Source organism: Glycine max, chromosome 13 (assembly GCF_000004515.6).
Source record: "Glycine max cultivar Williams 82 chromosome 13, Glycine_max_v4.0, whole genome shotgun sequence".
Lineage (NCBI taxonomy): Eukaryota > Viridiplantae > Streptophyta > Magnoliopsida > Fabales > Fabaceae > Glycine > Glycine max.
The window spans coordinates 42778312-42801893 of NC_038249.2; the positions used below are offsets into that span (position 1 = coordinate 42778312).

General features: G+C 31.9%; 2 protein-coding genes across 4 annotated transcripts; both read right to left on the minus strand.

The window, feature by feature from the left end:
• Positions 1-7756: 7756 nt before the first annotated feature.
• LOC100807941 (FT-interacting protein 3) lies at positions 7757-11072 on the minus strand. 2 transcript variants are annotated; one of them, XM_006594990.3, is made up of 2 exons: positions 10844-11072; positions 7757-10451 (listed from the first exon to the last, which is right to left on the minus strand). In XM_006594990.3, the coding sequence occupies exon 2, from the start codon at positions 10415-10417 to the stop codon at positions 8090-8092; it is 2328 nt and encodes a 775-aa protein (XP_006595053.1). In that variant the 5' UTR covers positions 10418-10451; positions 10844-11072; the 3' UTR covers positions 7757-8089. The 2 variants fall into 2 exon arrangements, with proteins under 2 accessions (XP_006595053.1, XP_003543552.1); XM_003543504.4 differs by lacking the exon at positions 10844-11072 and adding an exon at positions 10544-10835.
• A 6129-nt stretch (positions 11073-17201) lies between these two features.
• Positions 17202-21517, minus strand: LOC100808473 (glucose--fructose oxidoreductase). Of its 2 annotated transcripts, none has more exons than XM_026125206.2 (12): positions 21366-21517; positions 21002-21273; positions 20878-20926; positions 20698-20715; positions 19592-19707; positions 19413-19526; positions 18912-18962; positions 18332-18420; positions 18192-18252; positions 17990-18064; positions 17703-17813; positions 17202-17479 (listed from the first exon to the last, which is right to left on the minus strand). In XM_026125206.2, the coding sequence occupies exons 2-12, from the start codon at positions 21269-21271 to the stop codon at positions 17456-17458; spliced, it is 978 nt and encodes a 325-aa protein (XP_025980991.1). In that variant the 5' UTR covers positions 21272-21273; positions 21366-21517; the 3' UTR covers positions 17202-17455. The 2 variants fall into 2 exon arrangements, with proteins under 2 accessions (XP_025980991.1, XP_003543553.1); XM_003543505.4 differs by having other exon boundaries at positions 17202-17525.
• Positions 21518-23582: the final 2065 nt, after the last annotated feature.

Genomic DNA, 23582 nt, shown 5'->3' on the forward strand with positions numbered 1-23582 from the left:
AATTGCACTCCAGGCAATTCAACTAGTTCTTTAGGCTCCTTTTTCTGGATATCAGTTTGCAAGGGAAACAAACTCTGCCAAAGACACTCTTCTAGTAAGTGCAGCTCTATTTGGAAAACATGACTGCTTAATGTATGTAAAATCTAGTTATTCAAATCAATGACTGGTTATAAAGTGCTAAATTACCTTAGTGTAAGGAAACACTGGCAAATCACTGCTATTTGCAAAGTTCTTGCAGATCAAAGCCATGGCATAAGATGAATTTCTCTCTGTAAGCTCAAATGCCATAAGCCCACCAACATAATAAGTATTCCTCGAGCCTTGAAGCTCTGACTCCAACTTTTCATAGAATCCGTTTCTCATATCTGCATTCAAACTTCAAAATTTAGAATTCTAGCTAGAAATGGGAAAATGGAATTTGAAAACTGATGAAAAAATACCTTGACTGCTAACATGAGGAAAATACTTAAAGCGACGTTGAAGAATGATATTCTGAACTTCTCCCCCCATGGATTCTATTGATTTGATTGCAAGCTCAGTGACAGTTGGTCCCTTAATATCAGCAGAGTTTCCATAGGACCAGAACAAGAATATGTTACTGTCAGCATAAAATTTCTGCATGGCAACTGGATTTCCAATTGTGCTGGGATCTTCCATATATTCACTAAAATAATAAAATCCAACCGGCATACGTTCCAGCCCTTTGATCTTTAAAACTGTTGTGTAGTAGTCATTTGTTTCTACTTTGCTGAATAAATCCTTTTCAAGCTCACTTGCATCCATTACTTCTGTTTCATTCTCTGCCACAAGAAAAGAGTTCGATTCTGATATACTTTCAGCATGAAGATTTTTACTTGGTCAACTAATTAGAAACTATCCTAGATTTGACTTTTAAATTAATTATATAAAAGTTAACAATATTTATTATATGTCAATTCATTATTAGATGACAGTGTAAAATCCTTTCCACTATCAATGACTTTTAATTGACAGTACTATTATAATTAAATTTATAAATAAAAACAACATGTAAATATGAAGCAGTGAGAAGTTTACATACCTAAGCAAGTTGAAGGCGCCGATCTATAAGTTCTTCCATATTTTAATGGAAAGTTACCAGAGATTATGATCTTATCAAATTCCATAGTTTCGATTTCATTTGAGCCCTTGACATTAACAGTGACAGTGTCAGAGTTCCGCCTGATTGCCAACACCTCAGTGCTATAGTGAAGTTTTATTGGAATTGATTCAGCAATCCTCTGCCAAAGACTTGTATATCCACCTTTGAATCGTCGAATTTTTCCAGCCATGGAAGTTCTGGTAAATTCATGAATGTAAGCATAAGGCATGTCTTGAATAAATCCATATCCTGAAGCAGTATAACCATAAGCCACAGATTTAGGAACAGATTTAAGTCCATGACGCTCAAGATAATCTGGAGCTAAGTCTGAAGCAACTTCACTGAGAGCATGAACCCCAAAACGACCAGAATTCTTCACCTTTTCCTGTTAGTAGAACAAGTATAATTAACATCATTAAACATTCAACTGTCAAGTCATAGATACTAAGGAATTTTCTTTATATGTCTATGAAAGACAAAAAGTATTTATACTAACTTGGATTTGCAATGTTAGTGACATAACAGATACATAATCATCAGCAACTTTAACATCTTGGTATTTTCCAGAGGAGCTGTCAATAACAGCAAGCTTGTGGGAGTTCATTTCTTCTAGTGTACAGCCTGTCTCTTTTGCCAAGTGAAAGATGACAGGAGCACTGCTTGCAGCCAAAACTTGGCCACCTAGATCATATATTTTTCCTGCATAAACATATATTATGATTAAAATTCATAGTCAAATTGATCAGCTAGAGAGTCATATTAAGATATAGGATACCTTCAATTTCAACTGATTCACACATGCCACCAACTGTATGATGCTTCTCCAAGACAGTGATATTATTATAACCAAGTCTGACCAGTGCATAAGCAACTGATAAGCCACTTGGACCAGCACCCACTATTCCAATTCTGGTGTTTACTGGCATGGAAGGATGCAGCTTGGAGAATTGATCCTCTACTGATCTTTCTGGATCCATCTCTGATTTCAAATCCTGAAACCTGTGGAAGTTATTTAGATCAGTTGACAACTTGGTCTAATGATTGCATTCAAATTCAGTTGATTCAGTTGTATTCCTATACATGCATCATTCAGGAGCAAGGTCCAATCCCATAGTACAGAAAATTAAATGTCATGACCACTGCTCAAAGCATTCTCTTCTGACAGTATTAAGAGGAAGTAGACTCAAAAGTGTAGTTAGGACTTAGCATACAGTAACAAAAGAGTGAGAAACTGACTTTTGAGAAACTTAAAAAACCAAAGGAAAAAAGAAGTTTGAAAGGCAATTTAACAGGTTTTGAAATAGAAAATAAGTTCTGACAATCGAACAAGGTGTTTTGTTTCCTTATGAGAAATTGCCAAATTTAGAAAAGACCAAGTTTTACGAGTTTTATTTGCTGTTCGATATTACGTAATTGCATAAATGTTTTGAGAGGAGAGAATTAAACATACCTTAGATATGAGAGGTGTATAGCACTTGCTTGTCAATCTTGATGAGGACTTCTCAATCAGCTCGGAGCATTATTACATGCAGCACTTGCTGTAACTGCAATGTCATTGATTGTCAACATAAACTCGTAAACTTGAAGTGAACAATACATGCAACACACATGTAAGTTGTGGGAAAATATCACAGAGACTCTCAGACCAAAGATGAAACATGTTGATGATGTTGATATGATCAGGCATGGCCATAAGTCAAAGCAAAAATGGTTTTAAGAAAGAAAATATTAAAGAGAAAGAAAAGTAGTTATATAGTTACCTGAGTGGTTATGGAACACATTAAGTTGTTTCTAGTGTATGCCAAATGGTATGATGTGAGAAAAAATGAACAATTGTTTCCGTTGTATTATCATGCATAGAAATTAGAATGAATTCCGCTGAGCTCATTACAGTAATATATATAAAAGTCCAAACTCATATAATAAGAGCAACGACAAGTTGATGCTGTTGTTAAGTCGGTCTCGATATCTACGAGAGTTTCACTTTCTGTACAACACATGCCTACATTACATAGCATTTAGAGATACAGATATTCCCTTTGAGCAATCCGTTTGATGCTGACAATTTTATCTCACCCTTGTCATGATAAGTTTTTTTTATTATTATTCAAAAAAGGTTAGATGAGTTGAATCTCAGACTTATTATCAGACATTAAAGTAGGTTCGAAAATTACTTATATAGATATTTACTTACATATTATTCACCAACATTCTAATATCAATAATAAAAATTGAAATTATATCCTTGTGAATATGAATATTTTTTATCATTTTTTTCTATCCATGGATATTAAAGACAATATCAAGAATTTACCCTAAGTTACATACCCTATTCAACTAATCAACTAATTGATTGAGCTAAATCTCATTAACTTTTTCTTTTGGATCAACCATTTTGGTTCTTGTAATAATTTGTTGAAAATTAACTAGCTAAATCAGAATATTTTATGTAGCACATTGGACAACCACAACATTATCACAATTTCAGATAAAAACAATTCTAAATTTTCCTAATATATATATTTGTTAATCTTTTTACTTCTTTTGTATGGTAAGTGTAGGTATTAAATGCTACATTTATATTTTTAAAATGTTTATACATTTACTTTTTTATTTAATACATCCTTTATAAGTTAGTAAAAAGATTTGTCGAAAGATTTTTAAAAGAATGTAATATTTCTCCTTCAAATAATTAACTTAAACAGTTGTAATAAAAAAATGTAACTTAAACAGTAAACCTGAGGCAGGCGCCGATTATTACACAACGATGAAAGATAATTAACTGCTGTTATTCTTTCCAAGATTCGGATTATCTCATTGTGCTTCTTATTCATCGATCTGATGCGCATAATTTACAACGGAATTTTCAAAGCTCACCATGAAATGTCCATTATTTATTTATTTATCTATGTTTTGTCGTTAATAGTGTAGACTTCATAACTCAAAGGTACTCCCAATCCATGAATGAGATAATAGTTTCAATTTAATCAATAATCTTAAATTTGAGAATAAGTGTTGCCTTAAGTATTCGGAAAGAATATCTTATTATCCACAAATAGAGGTCATACATATTCAACTACAACATGATTCTCTATCCTAAAAAATACTCCTGTTTTGTAAAATACAAATGTTTTATGAACATCCATTATGTTATAATATATCTATAGAAAGAAAAATAATATATATTTTATAAGATTTATGATGTGACACTAAGAAATAGATAAACACAAAAATAAGAAATATTAATTGGATATTTAAAATAAGTAGATATTTATGTATTATAAGAAGATATTAAATGTATATTATATAAAGGAAACCAATGATTAAGCATCCGTAGTTAATTTAAATTGTTTCATAACTTCTTGGTATATACTGGTTGATTTTGTATGGATGTGGTTGTCTAATTCATCCTTCATGTCCTTAAAAAAAATCATATATCCTTCATGAACATGGATTTGTAATTCTAAAGACTTCGGTTGCAGCCAATTCTATTGAAAATAGATTCTTAAATTCCCGTATATTCTAGATTCGTATAGTGTTTAAACTTTGTGATTTTTCAAACAAAAATTATTTTAATTAATTGGTCGGTATAATTTAATGTTTAATTTCGTAAAGTTGACGGAACTTGTTTAGAGTTTTGAACAAGGCTATTCAATATCTCTAAGTGTACGTTTAAATTCTATCAAAAAAGTGTCTTAGGCCTTGAGAATTATTGGGGTGGATTGCCTTCAAAATTCAAAACATTTTTCTTTTATCCTATAAAGTGTCAAGTATAATTAACCTATTTTTGATTTAAAAAAAGCAATAATAACTAAGAATATTCGAGAACTTTTTCTTTGTCTCGCAATCGCATCTTTTCCAGAAAAAAAAAAAGCAATTTATATAGTGAGGTTAATAAAGTTTAATTTAGAGTGTTGAAGTATGTATCCACTAATTGTTACTCTATTAACATTGCTTGTGTGTTTAATCAGCATGCTAATGCTGATCTGATCATTCGAAAATAATTATCTGAAGCACTGACATTGTAATGCAAAGTTTATCAAGAAATAATAATAAAAAAAAGGCTTATCAAGAAGTCAATAAGTGATGATTATGAATGTGTGCTAATATAATTATGGGGTTTATCCCTGGATTAGTACAGTATAGTCTCCCATAGCCGGCTGTTGTGATTTCGCTTTCGCGGTGATTCAAGCATGGCTGCAACCATATACCCAGAAATTAATTAGATCCAATTTGAAATGCATTGACAAATGGTTCCTTTTTAACGACAATGACATTTCTTTATTAAATAATCCTTAACAGAAATTACAAAGTCATAGATGTAATATTATTTGGTGTTTGCCTATTGGCACGGGCAACGCTTGCGAAAGACATTACATCATTTTATGTACGTTTGTTTGCTTTTAATTAAAACTTTCATGTTGATGGAGAGAGAGAAAAAAAAAAGGCTCTAATTTTCTTCTCCAAATAATTAAATCAAATAAATTATTTTTATTTCTTTTTTCTTTTCCTCCACGTTCATCTTTTTTCTTTTAAATCAAAAGGTGGTAACAAGAGTATTCTAACTATGTTGGAACTCAAGATCAAGAGCTCCCACAAGAGATTGTTCATTTCTTTTAAAATGATGATAGGTTGACAATCTTTTATTTTACACATTCAATCAACAATTTTTATTTATCTCTATTTATTTTTTTCTCTCATTTCACATCATTTATCATATTAGTATTTTTTTTCTCTTTTCTTGTTATCTCTCTCAAGTGATCAATTAGTATTGGATGTTAAAATAATTTTTTTTTCCTTTGTTTATATTCCTGAGTCCTCACTCATTTGATTATTTAAATTTACTTTCAACTTTTTTTTGTACATATTTTATAATTAATTAAAAATATACAATAACAACTTCTCTTTTCTTTCAACTTCCATGACCTAGCTTTCCCCCACTTTTAATCCATTTAGTATTACTGAATATATATATATATATATATATATATCACATCTCTTAAAAAAAAAAAAAGTACGAGCATAGATGACACATGTATTGTATTGATACGAGAAAAAAATGTTATACCCTTAAAATTATATTTACTCTCGCTGTCTCTTTTTACATTGGTTTGATGGTCTTTAAAATATATTTGTCCTCTTTTTAGGTTATAAATTATAGTCTGATTCTTGGGATTATCCCCACGCAATTTCGCACTTGAAATTTTATTTGAAATTGACTTTCTAACGAAATAAAAATATTGTAGTTATCAAGTAATTAAATAAATAATTGTATAGCATTATTAGGTGATGAATGTTTTTCTCCCACACAGAGAGAGAAAGGGTATCTGTTAAAGAGCTAAGAAAAGAATATGTCAAATTTTAAGATATCCTAAAAATGAACTTTTTAAGATATAGAAAGAAATACATGCTAGTAAATAAGGGTGATTATAGATTGGGTTGATCCGATCAACTTAACAAAATTGATTATAGATTGGATTAATAATAATGTACTAGTTTGATTAAGCTTATTTTTTGCTCTTTTAAATTACATCTTGGCAATTAAATTGTTTTGTTTTTCCAAACATTTCGTAGAAAATTTTATATTGATTGGCATGCAAATGTTCAATCAGTTTGTACAAATAAATTATAAATAAATAAGTAAAATAGATGTCATTTTCTTTTTTCCATTTGCAATGGTAATGAAAATGACTTTCTGAAAACATATTAACAAGTCAAATAAATGATGATTATGAATGTGATACTAATCATGGGGTCTGCAAACATGAGCGAAAATTAATTAGATGCAATATGAAGTTCATTGACATGGTAACTTTTTTATGAAAATGACATTTCTACAATAAATATAAAATTTCGTACTTGATTTATGGGGTTTTGCCAATTGGCAGGGCAGAGGCAACGCTTACCAAGATACTGCATCATGCCATGGTTTTCAAGCAAATACTGTTTACATTTGTCATTAAACAAACTCGTTCATTCAATATAGCATTTTTTATTATTATCTTTTAGCAGTATTATTCATTTTAAATGACTTTTTATTTTTTTATGGATGCAAGTATAAGGAAAAAGAAGAGATAAGAGAATGGAAAAGGGAGCAATACATTGTGAGAGATCAAAATCCTACACTTACAATTTATGTCCTGTTTAACTAACTGAATTTATTCTAGCGGATAGTTTGAATGATTTTTTAAGAGAAATCAAAGGTGACTTGATTAGTAGAAGTGGATAATATATTTTCTAAAGCAGAGTTCAATTTTTCAGCACTATGTGTAAAGATTTTTTATAGCATACTTTTAAGTTTTAAGCATTCTTGTTAAATTCTTCTAAAGTATTACTATTTACTTCTCTAATTAGATTATTTTGATGGAACATTGCTCCGGGAAATTCTTGTTTTCAATAGGAAGCAAGTTGTGGAGTTTATAGATCATCAAGAACTATCAGTACATAAATGGATGAAATGGAGCATAAAAGTTTTTAAGAAGCAACGAACAAGAGAAAAACAGAATTTGATAATCTGCACAAGTAAGAAATAAAAGGTTGCACGCGTCAATCATCAAAACTTAACTGATTGAACTGAAATATAGTTGAAAGCCCGAACATAGTTCTTGAATCATGAGAAGAGGATAGGAGAAATATTATTTTTTGGTTCCTTATACTTAAAACCTTTACGTGAAATAATTAACTGTGTCAACTACAATAAAATGCGATCAGTCCAATAGTAACATTAACTATATTACAAATCACTGAAAATAGTAATGACTAGTTTTGCACACTGAAAACATCAGAGTTACAAGCAAGCAAAATCTATTCACAATAGATGAGCATAGTTGCAGTCACATGAAATTTTATAATTCATATGGACAAACACAATACATTATCTGAGACATTGTGATCGAGGAGCAATTTGCACAATTGTTTCTTCCCTGGCTTGAAATATCTGATCAAGGCAACTCTGATAGAGGAGCATGTTTACAATATGCTGTCTACTCTAGCTGGCAACCTCTTGAAGTAGTTGAATGGGACTGAAGGATGTTTCTGGCGGAATCTGGGGTGCCTTAGCAAATAGAAGCCAATTAGAAGGAACACAACTTGGAAGGGAGTGACATAGAGAACTACTGCAGCAATGAAACAGAATGTCACAAAAAGAGTGGTAGCCCTTGTGTCTCTCCAACTAAGCAGATTATGGAACCTTTCTCCTTGAGTGGCCAAGTCACCTACAACAGTTTGGACCTTCCCGGCAATGCTTCTTAAGCGATCATACCTCATCCTAACCATATCCGATGATCGTGAAGTTGGGAATGTATCAAACTCTTCATCTAGTTCATCAGGATGAGCAGCATCAGCATGTGATAGTCTTGTGTCCATATGAGGAGGGTGTCTTGGCCTCCATCGGAAATTCCAAATTCCAACCAAAAAAAGGTAAAGGAAAATTGTTGGAAGTATTAGCTCTGGATAAAGAACCAGTATTATGAAAAGGATATGAATGAGTATGGATGTGAGAGGGTTTTTCCAATTGCATATCTGATCAAACCACCTTCCAAAGGCTAACAACCCTCCTAGAACTTTGGTTATTCTGAAGAAATTAGCTTTGCTCCTTCTCATACTCCACATGTGTGAATCTACATCTAGCATGTATTCCACCACCTCTTTCCTCAGTGGTGGCTCAGCCCTGCTCAACCTCATTGACACAATCTTGATAGCTTGATGCCTAAGAGTGTCTAGCTGAATCACAGATAGAGGATGGATGTAATGCAACTTTGGCAACAATGGCTGTGAATACATACACAGCATGTTTATCAAAGATAAGCTTGTGAATCTTACAGCCAATTGCACTTCTCCCATTTTCTTCACACCTGAATTGTGCAGTACCAAAAGAGGATAAGAGTGTGTGTACACCCTATCAGCTTCAAGAGTGGATAGCCTAATTCTCACCTTCCCTATTCTTGAATCTTTTGATCCACCTGATTTGTCTCCCCCATGTAAGTGACCATTATCAAAAACCCCAACTGTGATAACAGTACATGGATCAAAAACCTCCCAAATGTATTGCTCATTCCACCTTGGAGCAAGACTATCCACAATTGTCCTAGTACGGATCCACTTCTGCCCATATTTTGCTACACAATAAGCATCTGTGGTTCCTCTACCATCTCTTGTCTTCATTGGCATCAACCCTTGTGCACTTATAATCCCAACTTCCAGAATTCCAATGCTAGCCTTCCACAGCTGCTTTGCAGTTGGCCTAAGATCACTACTATAGTGTGTTGATTCATCCAACACATGGTAGCCACCTTCCAAGCAAACCCTCAGATGTATCCTACTTGAGAACTTGATCTCCTTCTTCTTCTGTTCCCCTTCAACAACCACATGCTTTTCCAGATTAAACCACTTTGTGTTCACAGGCTTGTGGTCCAACCTCCTTTGCACATTGTGTAAAGGAATCACACACCTTCCCAGGATCTCATCCTTGCTTGGTCCAACCCTGTCCTCTGCAGTCAGAACCAAGGGCTCCTCAAATGGCTCAGCAGCAACAAACATCAAGTCCTCATTCCACATTGGATTTATGGTTTTACTTTGAGATACTCTAGTTCTTAAAAACTGAACCCCCAGATTAGCCTTCACAAAGACTTCAGGATACCGGGTTTTGTCACTTGGTACCAAGTCTTGAGCCTCAATAACATTGACCCTGACATACCAAAGCTTAGGTGAAAGGTAAACCTTTGATCTTATGTTTGCAACAGCTTCAGGACCAACAGTTGCTGCATCAGAATGCCATGCATCAGGAAATGCCTCGTCTGCTTGAGTTCCCATCCAAACCGCCAACATTAACTCTCCTTTGGCTTTGCCACCCCTCCTATCTTCTAGCCTGTACCACTGTGGAGCCAAAGGGCTATCTGGAGGCACACGTTTTGGGATTTCATTAATATCAAACATCACTCTCCCTACGAAGTCATCCACAACAACATCCTTGTCTTTGATCACCACCTCCAGAACAGAAGCTTGAATCCTTTCTTTGGAGAAGGCAAAAACCTGATTCCACTGAGGATTGGAATTTTTCTCAAAGTGCTTGGTAAGGCCCTTGTAGTTTCCAAGCTTCACTTCAACATAGGGATCCACACCACCAGTAACATCTTTCCCTGGCAAATCCTTGGCTTTCACCACTCTAACATAGAGGTACTGCATTTGTTCAACCAGGTCATAGGTACAGGAAAGCTTGTCCCTCATTACAGCACCCGCACCTATGTTGGGTGAAGTCTCCTTGAGAGCAAAGTCTAGTGCCTCTGCTGGTTTATGCATTTTCCTCTCTTACACACTATACTCACCAATTAACCTGCACCAATGTAAGGAAAACACTTCAAATGAAGAAAGCAAACATAAATATATACAAGAGTGAACTATAAAAGGAAATGTACAATTATTTACCTGCTGCGTTTAAAGAAGCATTTGATTCAGAACATGCGTGTTACTATTGTATACAGATTCTAAATTTGCTCAAGATAAACATTCCATCCAAAGAAAAGGCAAAAGTTGAGCGTGTTGCACTTTTTTGGTTTTTTATGGATTATTTTTCATGGAGGTTGTATGAATCAGTAGTGTTTCTTCAACTACCACAACCACTCAAACCAAATACTATTTTAGAAGGGATTGGTAAATATTTGGTGTTCTTTGAAGTTCACGCACACGCAACATATATAGAAGATATACATACAGCACTGTATATACCTCAAACGTCACAGCATCTTGGTGCACCTATATATCTTCCTAGTTTCTTCTTAAAGGAGGAGAGTGACATTGCAGTATGCAGCAGAAGATGCATTAAAGACCAAAAACAAAAGGAACTATACATCTTTGAAATCTACATGAAACGAAAAAAGAAAAACGGGTGATCGGTGGAAACTGATTCTCTATAATGTTCACACATAAAAGTTCCTATATATCAGCAATAGCAACTACCCACTGCAACCCTCTGTCTCCTCCTTTTGTCTAGGAGATATTATATTTATATGATTTTTTTATAATAGAGATGAAACAATTAATATGGTAAAAATAAGGGGGGAAAACATGAAAGTTAACATCTACTTGTTGGGACATCACAATGAAAAACTTTATACCAATATATCATGAGTAATCATACAAGTAAATTTGATAATACATTTTAATCCAAAATTTTAAAACTTAAATTTATGAGTTTTATCCTTATTTGGTGTTCAAATCTTATCATTTATATCCGGTATAAGATTTTATCTCACACGAAAATTATTTTCAAGTATTTCATGGTGGCCCTGAGAGCTCATCGATGAATGCTTGGGCCTTACCTAGCCAATGATGTCAAAATATTCTAGTACTTTGTACAATGTCTATGAGACTCTTAATCTAACCTTCATGTATGGATTCTCATGAAGACTTTTGATTCAAGAAATTCTCATGTCTATAGATTATCTGCTGTTATCTTAGTCATTTGAGTCGATTATCAAGTAAAATCATAAATTCTAATATCAACCCCGGAAAAATCCAGGAAATAAATACTAAGGAGATTTACACAACTTTTTTCATAAATAGGTTCAATGAATATAGCTTCTTTTTAAATAATGCTGGTGCTTATTCCTAATAGGCTAACACCTTGTACCAAAGTAAATATGATCTTCAATTTAGGTTAAGATGGTAGAATTAAACTTGAGGCATGTTTGAGGATTTTGATTAGTCCTGTCTCTTTTATTTTATGGTTAGGGGAATGTGTTTATGTGATTTGATAACGAATGTGCTTTAACATAAACAATGGAAGAGTAAATTAAAAAATGGAAGTTGACATTTGATAATTTAATTGGTTGAATTAAATTTTTTTAATGAAATTAAAAATATATTTAGTAAAATTAGTTATTACATTAATCAATAAGCATAAAAGATCTAATTAGAAAAACCACCTTAATTAATTTAAATAAAAATATATTTTTTATTTTTGTACTTTTAGTCAAATTTGGTTTTAACTCCAATAATTTTAAATGGATAAACTTTAACTTTAGAAAATATATGAATTTAGTTCCTAGTCTAATTTTGTGCTCGTGATAAAAAAAACTTGCCACTAAAAAGATTAAATTCACCTATTTTAAAAATTAAAGAAATAAATTTATTAATTTAAAATACAAAAATTAAAATCAAGTTTGACAATATATATATAAAGATTAAAAGTGCTTTTTTTTCTTAATTTAATTTAGCTGGTCAAATTCATGGAAATCAACTGAACAAATGAATGCTCCTGCATAAAAGTAAGGTGGTGTTGGATTAAGGTTGAAAGCCGATATCCTAAGTCCAAACACACAAATACCATGAAAAAATAATCAAAGCAACTTTTCCAAGAAAATCCTATAAAATTTAACAAATGGTGATGCGGGGACATTTGCATTGGTACTGCAGTAGTTCTGTTGGTGGGGTCGTTGTCCTACGATTCCTACGGTTCTTACCCCTATAAGAGTAACTTAACTTACACTGTTAAGTGTGGTCCAGCTGGTAAATTTTTGAATGCTTCCTTTTCTTATCCGCCAATAATAGTAAAGCTGCAAAGGTAAAATTCCAAATATTTAACTTTAATTAAAAAAATAATATTAAAAACACTTATAATATTAATTATTTTATTCATCCATTATAATTGTCATTCTAGATACTTTATGTCAGATGAAGAAAAATTAATAAATAAATAAATAAAAGTAAATAATAATTTTACAAAGTTAACTTAATGATTTTTTTTAGTTGGTATCATTAAAAATTAAAATGGTAATTGTTTTAAAATATTTTTTTTTTCTTATGACATTATTGGATGGAGGGAATTTTTTTTTTAAACTTCGCATATTCTTAATTGGAATCCTACGACGGGATCCAAATGAAAGGAGATTGTTTGTAAATTCACATTTTATCAAAACTAAATTTATAAATTACGTTGATAATTTTTACTACTAATTTACAAACTATACTTAATTAACGGCATTGTGTCTTTTTTTAGTACAGAAAACGGCATTGTGTCTGTTGGAAGGAAACGGACAACGCAGAAGGAACCCTTCTACACTGCTACGTTTGGATGAGAAGTAAAATGGAAAAAAGAATAAAACAAGAGATGTAGAATTAAAAGAAAAAAATAAAAATATTATTTGGATTGATAAAAATATAAAAGTAAAAATTTCTTATCATTTATTTAAATATAAATAAATAAATTTTATAGAAATTCTTTATATTAATTAAAAGATAAATTTATCATAAGTTTTAAATTTTTTACTATATCATTATTAACATGAAATTATTTATTTTTTGTTATAAGAAAAATATTTAATTTTTAGATAAACTAAACAAAGAAAAAGATTATCCTCGTCATTTTCCCTCTATCCAGGGATTTTCTTTTTTGAAATCCCTACAAATTTTTCTTCTTATTTTTCATCTCAACAAAATAAAAAAAAATTAATATTTTTATCATGTTTTGTTCTCTTCTATTTTCTTTTTCCCTATATTTCCATGAAAAAAGGGTATACGCTTTGTAAAATTAATTTTAATTAAAAAATTGAAGGAAGATAATTTATGATTGGATGTTTTTTATTACAAGAGTAAGTTAATAGTAAAATTTGATGTATAATTTTTTTTGTGACATAAAAATTACTTAAAGTTGCCTTAATTAAAATTAACTTTAAACTTAAAATCAATTTCTTTACGACAAAGTAAATGGGTAAAAATTTACCAAAAAACACGTAATGTTATTACGATTTAGAAATAATGTGAGAGGTGAAATCAAACCACCTGTTTCTTGACTGAAACACGTCTGACTTGTGAGTTTGATTTTGTAGTCACTGATTTCTTATCTTTCTGCCTTTGGTGAACCAAACAAGGACTAGTGTCTTCTAGAATTATGAAACAAAAAATTGAAGGAAATGTGAAAATGACGATCGATTGCGTCTTTATAATATTAGAAATTATGTTTTAAACAAAATCTTATTTTATGTAGCTTTTGTTCAAATAATAATTGTGAAAAATTATGGCAAAAAAAATTAAGCTCGCAATTCATTATTTGTACTCATTGAATTGCACTTATATTTTTAAGGGTTGTTTGTGTTATTCTTTCTTTATGTGTAATTATGATTTTAGTGAGACCGAGACAAGTCAATGTCTAATAATGCATGAATCTTCTCTCTGAAAAAAGAACAAAGGATAGAATGCGTGTTTTGAAAAGACAAAAGACAGACACCTAAATCATTGTTCCCACGACAGATTTGCAAAGTGGGAGGGAACTGCTTCAGTTAATCAGTTTTTTCTCCTTTTTTTCTTTTCAGAAGTCATTATCTTTGGACCATACTTTTTTCCCCGTGTTTCCTACAACCCAAACAAAATTTAAGAGTCGAACACAACTTTTTTTGCTTATCAGATAATTTTCACCCATATAAAACACAACGTAATTTTATCATTTATATTTTAGATCATGTTACCTAGTGTTAATATTTTTTATTTAAATTAATTAATGATTTAAATATATTTATCATATCTAAAAAAATAGATTATTTTCAATTTATTATTTAAAATTTACTTTTGATCACCTAAATATCTCACATTTTTTTATGTTTTAATATAATCCTTGTCATTAGTCTTATTCTATTACGTGATTATGTGATAGATGGATTATCACGTTATCAAATATAATTACTTACACATAAATAATACATAATTTTTTATTATTTAAATTATTTTAAAAAAAAATCAACCTCCTCCTCTTTCTCCTTTTCCTTCTTCAAATGTGCATTACCAACAGCCAAGTAAAGGTGAGTGTGAGTCATTGAGTCCAACAATAACCAAAAACGCGTGACTCAGCCCACTCTCGCTTTGCTTGGCCTAACCACTAACCAAACCAATCCTCTCTCAATGGCTTCCGGATGGAATTGCTTGAGAATAGTTTAGAGAGAATTTTCTGAATGAAATGTTTGCTTATTCGGTTGAATACAGGACATTCTTTATGCAGAACGAAATTTAAATGGGTACTATTTCCTAGACTAATTAAGAGTAAATGGGAGCAACTTCCTAAATACGGAGTAATACCTTATGACAACTAAATGCATTTAGCTTATGATCATGAACCGTATGACATTCTAGTTTCTAACATATACTAAATTTAAATAATTCATACATTATATAATTGTCAATTAAGTTAAGCTTGTAACATCTCATTTTTCATGAATTAAATTAAAAAGGTTTTTTTATTTAAAATAAATAGAAATTTAAAAAAAATGATGAGATTTTTATAATTAAATAAATAAGGAGAAATAACTTTATTAAAATAATGATTTGAAAGAAAAAAAAGATATTTGATTTATTTATTTGATAGGAAATAAAATAAAGCATTTGTTTATAAAATAATAAACAAAGAAAAATAGAGTAAATAATAAGCTTTGAGTACCCTAATTATAAATAGAGGTATATCTTAGGTCAGTTTTCTCCTCTTCCTCTCAATTTTGTTTTCTCTTCTCCTCTCAAAATCTTCTCTTTTTCTTGCAAATCATCAAATCTGTCTCAGAAAAACAACGTTCTCAGACTCATTCACCGTTGGATCATAGTGAAATTTGAGCATCAGGTTTGGAACTCATTTCCAAACATTCTCACTATTGGGAATTACGAAAACAGGCCAGAGCTGAGAGCTACCCTTTGCATCGTAGGTTTTTTTTTTTCCCGCAGAGACTCAAAACTATCTTAGTAAAACTACGATCCCAGACTCGTTAACTGTTAGATTGTCGTAAAATTTTTATATGTGGTTCGTGATTCATTTATGCACATCTTCATCGTTGATTTGCAAAATAACATTTGTGGAGGGAGAAATACTTATCGCACATAGACAGTGGAATAAAGACTTCAATCTCTTCTCCTTCTCTCTAACGTTTGGGAACCCTATTAGAGCAGTCATAGGAAAAACTTGAGAAATCTCAGAAAACTGTTAGAAATGCCGCTATTGTTGTCACAATATACACGTGAGCCCGCTTAGAGGTAAATGATGAGTTTATCATAATTGTGGTTATAATGAACATCTGTAAGGTTCTTAAAGGATCAAATTTGGGTTTATTTTGAGATGTTTATTGTATTGAATGATTATGTGAAATTGTTTGAGGGATTTTACTCCCCGTGGATTGAGAAATAATTTTGTATAATTTGTTTGTGTTTTGAATAAGATTAGCATAATAAATAGTTATATTGGGATTATAACATTATGATTGAGATTATATATAAGTGATAAATTGAATATATGATGAATTTTAGAATAATATATTACTTTGAAATTATAATATTGTTATGGAGATTGAGTATAAGTGCAAAATTGAATGTGTTAAATTGCGAGATACACATAAGCATAAGATGGTTGATTGTGATATAATGAGATGTGAAGTTGTGAACATGAGTTTTAATTGTGAATAAGTGTGTGATTTACACTTGATGTGACATTAATTGTGTTGTGAGCTATGAATTATACAATAACCCGACCAATATTTATCTTGAAAAAAAAATGTTGATGCAGTGTTAAAGGAAAAATATAGGTTTCCTAGTTAGAAACCAGTGTTAAATTGTAGCACAATGTGTTAAACGTGTTTTAAACACGAGTGTGAGGTCGTGAATATTGTATAATTCATGAGCAGTATCAGCTTATAATACTATCGTTGAAATCGAGTATAAGTATAAAGTGGAACATATGTTAATTTGTGAGATACATGTAAACCAGCGATAATGGATTCTGACATTATGAGATATTAAATTGTGAGTATGAGATGTTAACAAAACATTTTTTGTAAACTTTGACTGTCTTGTTTTGAGCCGAATATGTTTTTAATAAGTCTTATTTAGTAATAATGAAGTGAATGTGAACCTTTTACCCACGTGAATTTGTTGATCAATATTTTTATATGTTTTATTTATTTATATGTATGTTGGGGCATGGGTGTCACAAAGCTTCTCTTCTAACAATAGAGGGTAAAAAGACAATCCAAAATCCAGTCCACGAAGTGCACCAAAATTAAAGAAATTCGTAAGTGCCCGAGAGCATATGTACAAAACGAAATATGAGAGCACCAAGTTTCTCACAGTATTAATATATGCATGATATATTATGCAAATCCTACAACTTCATCCAATGACATTGATCAGAGCAATTATTTAAACACCACCTTATTCATCTAATACTTAACTGCCTTGCTTACCTCAATGTTCAAGAACAATACAGAGTAAATATCCGCAGACATTGAACTAGGTGACCAATTCCATTATTGCCTCAAAACTTTTTCAGACGAACTAACTCACCTTGCCTAGCTCCAGATTCAAGCATTGCCTCTAACACAGCAACATCTCTTGCACCTTCGACATAAGAGAGGCGAGGCTCAGTCACAAACTGATTCCGCTTCTGCTAGAAGGAAATAAATTAGACTAGAGAATAGCACCCTGTTCAGGTTGATTTGAATCTATAGTTCCGGGTATGTTTGGACATATAATTGAGGGTAAGGTAACATGATAAATCAACGAGAGGAATTTGTTATAGAATTCAAATATGAGAAGGAGGAACCATTTTGTACTCAATTACCTTGAGGGTGATTTCAGATACATCATTAATAAAAGCTTTTAATTCTTCAGTTACTCCACTGAATGGGAAAAAAGAGCTTTTGTTTTGTCCATCGGTACCATAAAATGAAACCTATATAGCATCATAAGACAACAAAAAATGCTGGCATTTTAGGTAAGACAGTGAAGATAACTTACAGTGCTTTGGTTAAAATAGGTTGCAACTTCAGTGATTTTAAAGTAAAGCTCGGATCCTACCTAAGATATTGATTATTCATGAAAACCATTAACTGAAATTAAAGTACATACCAGGTAACCATGTTGTCCTTGGAATCCACGCTCAACTTGCAGGGTTCCATTCAAGCCAACAACTCGCCACAAGGTCTATATAAGGTATTAAATATCATGACATAAGTAAAAGACTTGCAAGAATAAATAATAAGCATATCTACATCCTAGCATGCGTTGCACATGTGTGTATTTTGTAAGATGAATGATCATTGATACATGCCTTGGGGGATCTGGAGGAGACAACCATTACAAACACTCCTGAACATCCATTCTCCAAATGACTAAGGCAAAACATTCCAAACTTAATCTTAGATTTCCAGTCATGTATTGTAAAGCTAACAACATGAAATAGAGCCTTACAAGACAGATGATATATTATCTGGGGGAGGTAAGGTCAAATCCACATGAGATGTCATAGCTGAAACTGAAACAATCTCACACCCAACAAGCTGCCAAAAATAAAAAGTTTAAGACCGTCATTGTATAGAAGTCAAGCCTCTAAGCCCCTTTTCTAGGATTTATAATAGAGAAGTAAGTTGAAAGGAAACTACTTCAACTTTTAGAACCAAATTTCCCATTTCACGCTCATTTCAGCACTAAAATAAAAGCAGTTATCTTTCATAATTTATGCACTCAATAGTTTTGAGTGTGAAACTATAAGCATGTCAAAATACAGTCTTTCATAAAAAAAATTAAATCATACAATCAATAACTTTTCATTACTCAACTGTATTTTGGTAGCAAAGCATTAAACCTTAATAATAGAGTTTATGGTAAGACAGTTCATAATTTAAGATTCTGATGCCAAATAGTATCAGTTTGATAAGACCAATAATCAGAGGAGTTTATCTGCACAATAAATTGCATTGGAAATACCAGAAGGATATGAGATAATTAACAAAATAGTCTGTGAATTATACAATAAAATCTTTAAGATTACCATTCTTAACCCTGCAATGAAATGCACACCCATATCAAGAATGAAACCTCCCTGCCAGAAAGAAGAAAAAGATAACTTCACATAAGGAACCAAAAAAAATGATGATTAGGACAATAAAACATGCGTAAACTGTTAAGCTAATAATAACATGATAAGTTATTGAAATTTTTCCAGAATTTGCAACAGTTTAGCTATCAAGTATAACCTCAGAAAAGCAAAATGAACCTTATTAAAAATGGATTAGAATGTCTTAGTACTCCATTGGTTATGTCATAAAGAATTCAAACTTGAAATTGGGAGAGAGGGAAAAAACTAAAACCTCATTCTTATTCATTACTATCATAAAGTTTGTAATATTAAGATATCATATATTCTTCAATTATTATATTAAATAGTAGAGTTCTTTTAATTTTTAGGCCAGAATGGCAGAGTTCATTGAAGCAATCACTCTGTTAAATTTAAATAGACAAAGAATGTGCAACTTAATCACAAAGCACATACAGTGAAATTGCGCCTCCAAGAGCTTGAAAAATAGGGGTTTGAACTGTTCATTGATCCTTCAATAATGACTTGGACACTCATCATTTTCCCAATGCCAGCAATTAGTTTCTTGCACTGCCAAAAAAATTATGTAACTGCAAAGTTGGATTCATAGGTCAAGATCTCAAACAAACAAATACCTCTACTAAGCCAGGCTCAAATCGATAATTTTCAGCCACAGACCAAATTAATTGACCGGGAGCATCAGAAGAAATAGATTTGTAGCTAGACAATGCAGCTTCCAATTCACTTGTACCTGCATTGTTATATTGATATATAATTATGCTAAGAGTTTAAAGTTTAAGGAAAGAATATTAGAATATTGTTTATACAAGGCATGACAACAATATGATCAACAATAAGACCAGCATGATAACATAACTGGCAATTATAAAGGAATAGAATATATAATTATACATGGAACACCTAATATAGAAGTCATCAACATGACAGAGGGAATGGTGTTTTTCCAAGTCATTATCAAACGTATCATTGGGTCCTAACAGACTTCCATTACAAAAGTGAGATGGGAATCATCAGATGGTCTATAATGCCCCCTGGTGAAATTTTGTACTCTAGCTTGTGTGCAACTTGGTATTTGACTCGTGATTACAAATAGATGTGATTATTATCACATTAAGTAAGCAGCCATATCACTCTCGTGATTTCTTGTTCTTTTCTAATTTTTCTTTTTTACCTTACTCTTCTCTATGAAACCCGAACCAAACTGCTGCAAGATTTGAATGTACTAGATGAGACAATTCTTCACATTCTTAGTCAATATTCCCTCATCAGTAAATGAGTAGCGTCTTGACTTACATTTTGAATAGAACCAATCGAATTCCAAAAGGTAAATGGAACAATTGGCATTAGAAAGTGTGGAGGTCCTCAGGAGTTCCTAAATGCAGCAAAGTTTCAGTTTGATTTCACTATTATTGCACTAAAGATTTTTAATATCCACATGTCTTGCCTCAAGATTCTTCTTATTGCCTTAATACAACCTTAGAAAATAACAAGAAAAAGCATCCTAAACAACATGTCATCATATGAAGATGAATAAACTGAGGTCTAGTTTTCATAGAACATGTGAGACAATACCCTTATGACTTGTCGATAATTTTTTCTCATAGGGAACAAAATTGAGTTGCATACACACTGACGAAAAGAAATAAAAAAAAGGTCGACCTAAAATGTTGATCCACATAGAGATAGAAGTATATAATTGGTATAAGAAAACAGTACTCACAGGATGCTGCAGGTTTTTCTTTATATCCACCAAATTAGGCACCCAACGCAAACAATATATCCAAACCAAAACAAACAGAAAACAGAGTTAATGGCATGAAAATTAAATGGTTATGATTTATAAAATATCAGTTTACTAGAATGATGTGAAGTAGGCAGGCAAAAAAAAAAAAAAAAATACCTTGAAGGACATGTTTACCAGCCTTTAGCAACCTGAGTGAGATGTCAACCTGCAGCAATTGATTGATTGTAAATAGTGAAGAATTGAATGTGTCTCTTAGATTTGGAAGAGAGAACTAAGAGACCTGATTTTGTCCAGCCAAGACCACGGCAACAGCATCGATTGATCCATCGTGAATGATGTCATCAAAACCGTTATCTCCCCACTTAGTCTCTACTTGGGGAAAATGCTTACGAGCTATGTCTACGGCAGCTGTAGCTGATTCCTGAGTGCGGCTCCAAATGGATTTCAGAATGAAAAGATGAGAGATCTCGGAGAGTCTCGGAAGGTACTGAGTCTTCACAAAGATACCAGCTCCCAGAATGGCGATCTGCGGAAGCTGCTTCGTCGCCATAACTACAACACAATGCAAATGTTACCACGTAAGTCATGTAGCTATCTACCAATTCGGATTCATGTGATACACGGTTTCAGATTTCAAATCGAACCTTGCTTCTTCCTGCTTCTCAATATTTCTCCTTAGCTTTATTTAATTTTCTAGCAAGTGCATATCACCTGTTCTGTTGTTTGGATTTTGTAATGCCCTATTGTCACTTGGAGTGAACTCCGGCCCAACTTTACCATAACCATTACAATTAAACCTTTCTAAAAGATTTTTATTTTTATGATACCAAAGAGGAACCAAGTTCATTATAATAAGTTAATAACAAGTTAAAAACAAAGACAAAATAAAAGATAAAAAATTAATTAAAATAAAGTTACAATAAATATAATATGAATTAGGAAAGATGGTAGAACCTCCTGGTTAGATTATATTATATTTTTGTATCAGAAATAAAATATAATTAAAGAAAATACAATTATTATGCAAAAGCAAAGATCGATTTAGATGGATAGAGGACACTTTTCAAATAGACACGGTAAGTTATTTCATTTAAGAAAAATATAGAATATGATTATCCCAGACTTTTTTTATATATATAAAAAGAAAAAACCTTATAGGTTTTCTAGATATTAAGTCGACGGAAGATCACTAACAGCCCACACTCTTTGGGTTTTAAAATATCTTATTTTCCTCCAAGCATTAGCCTAACCATAAAGGACTTTTATATTTTTAAACATATATCAAGGGTACACCTTTCAAGGCTTACAAATCCCAAGTTTTCTTTAAAAAAAAATACATATATATATATATAACAAATGTCTGGGATCTAAATCATATTAGCATTCTCTAAATAAAAATAACTAAGGCCCCTTGAGGGTGCCTTCGAAAAACTTAGTCGGCCATAGTAGATATCATACTTACAAATAGGAGGAAGAACAAGGAGGAAGAGGGGAGATTCAGAGAATACTGAATATTATTGCTGGTATCAAACCATTACAAACTACTACTTCTTTTTGTCTCACTATCTTTCTGATGTGTGTCTGTGTGTTACAACCAAGCTCGGAGGCTCTTTATATAGAAAAAAATGAAGGAACAAAACAAAAAATCCCTTCAGTCAAGAATAGTAAAATTAGTATTCTTTTACTCTGTCATAAGGCAAGGCCCATTTTTACAACATTTATTTATGAAAAGACTCAATGTCAAAGACTCGGCAAAAGCAAAGATTCCTGCCTTGATTTACAATTGTATTTTGGCAGGATGTGTCTATCTTCTGATCAATTTTTTGAAGACTTCGTAACAATAACATTTTCTTCTTCTTGGATGTTTCTAGAGCAAAAAATGTCTAATGAGTCTTCCATGAAAAGATCAATGGATGGAGATAAAGGAGTTTGTTTTCCATGACAACCATTGGCCTCATAAATCTTTGTCTTTCCTTTTCTTCTGGAAAAATTGTACCAATTTGTTGTTGTGTTCGATCGGGAAAGGTATGAAAAACTTCTCGTTGTATGCTGGTAGGAAGAGTTTTGTATCATGGGTTTATCTTATCAGGTCAAAATCTCTTTTGTCTAAATCTAAAGGTCTCCTACCAAAATATAAAACAAAAAATGAAGTTTAACAATCAAGAGTTGTCAATACTTACAAATGAGTTTCACTACCCCTGGTAGAGAAGCTATCAATGATGCATTCAATTACCTTATCAACAATATTTGGAATATTACAAAGCACACAAACAATAATGAGAAATTCGTTTGTTATGTGAAAAAGAGCATAATTTGTGTCTTATACAATTTCTGTATAATAGATAACCAAGGAGTTTTTCTCCTCACAAGAGCCTCTCCTTCTGGGAAAGGTTATATAACTTTTGTCCTGTTATCAGGATCTCATAAAGGTGTTTACACCAATTTTAAAGACCTTTACTTGACAAATGAGGGTATCCAAAGCCTAATGTACAAAGGATTTTATTTAAGGGAAGAAGTAGAAAAAGCTCTTGAATTAAATACCAGTGATATCAATAAGATAAAGAAGGCCCTCTAGCTAGAGGCTATGACCATAATCATAAATGCTTACCAAAAGCCAAAACCTCCCCAGAACCTACAAAGACTCTGTCAGCCCAAATATCCCCGGACCAATAAACAACTTGAACCTTGACAATCTCAAAAAGATACCAAAATTATTGTTTAAGGTACACAATAGCCATTGTTGGCCTTTACATAGGCGTCCATGCCTATTTCAACCAGAAATTTGTGTGTACTAATAAAACGCCATTTTGCGAAGATAAAATTAATTGTCCGTGCAAGATAAAATTTCTTTTTAGAAAAGT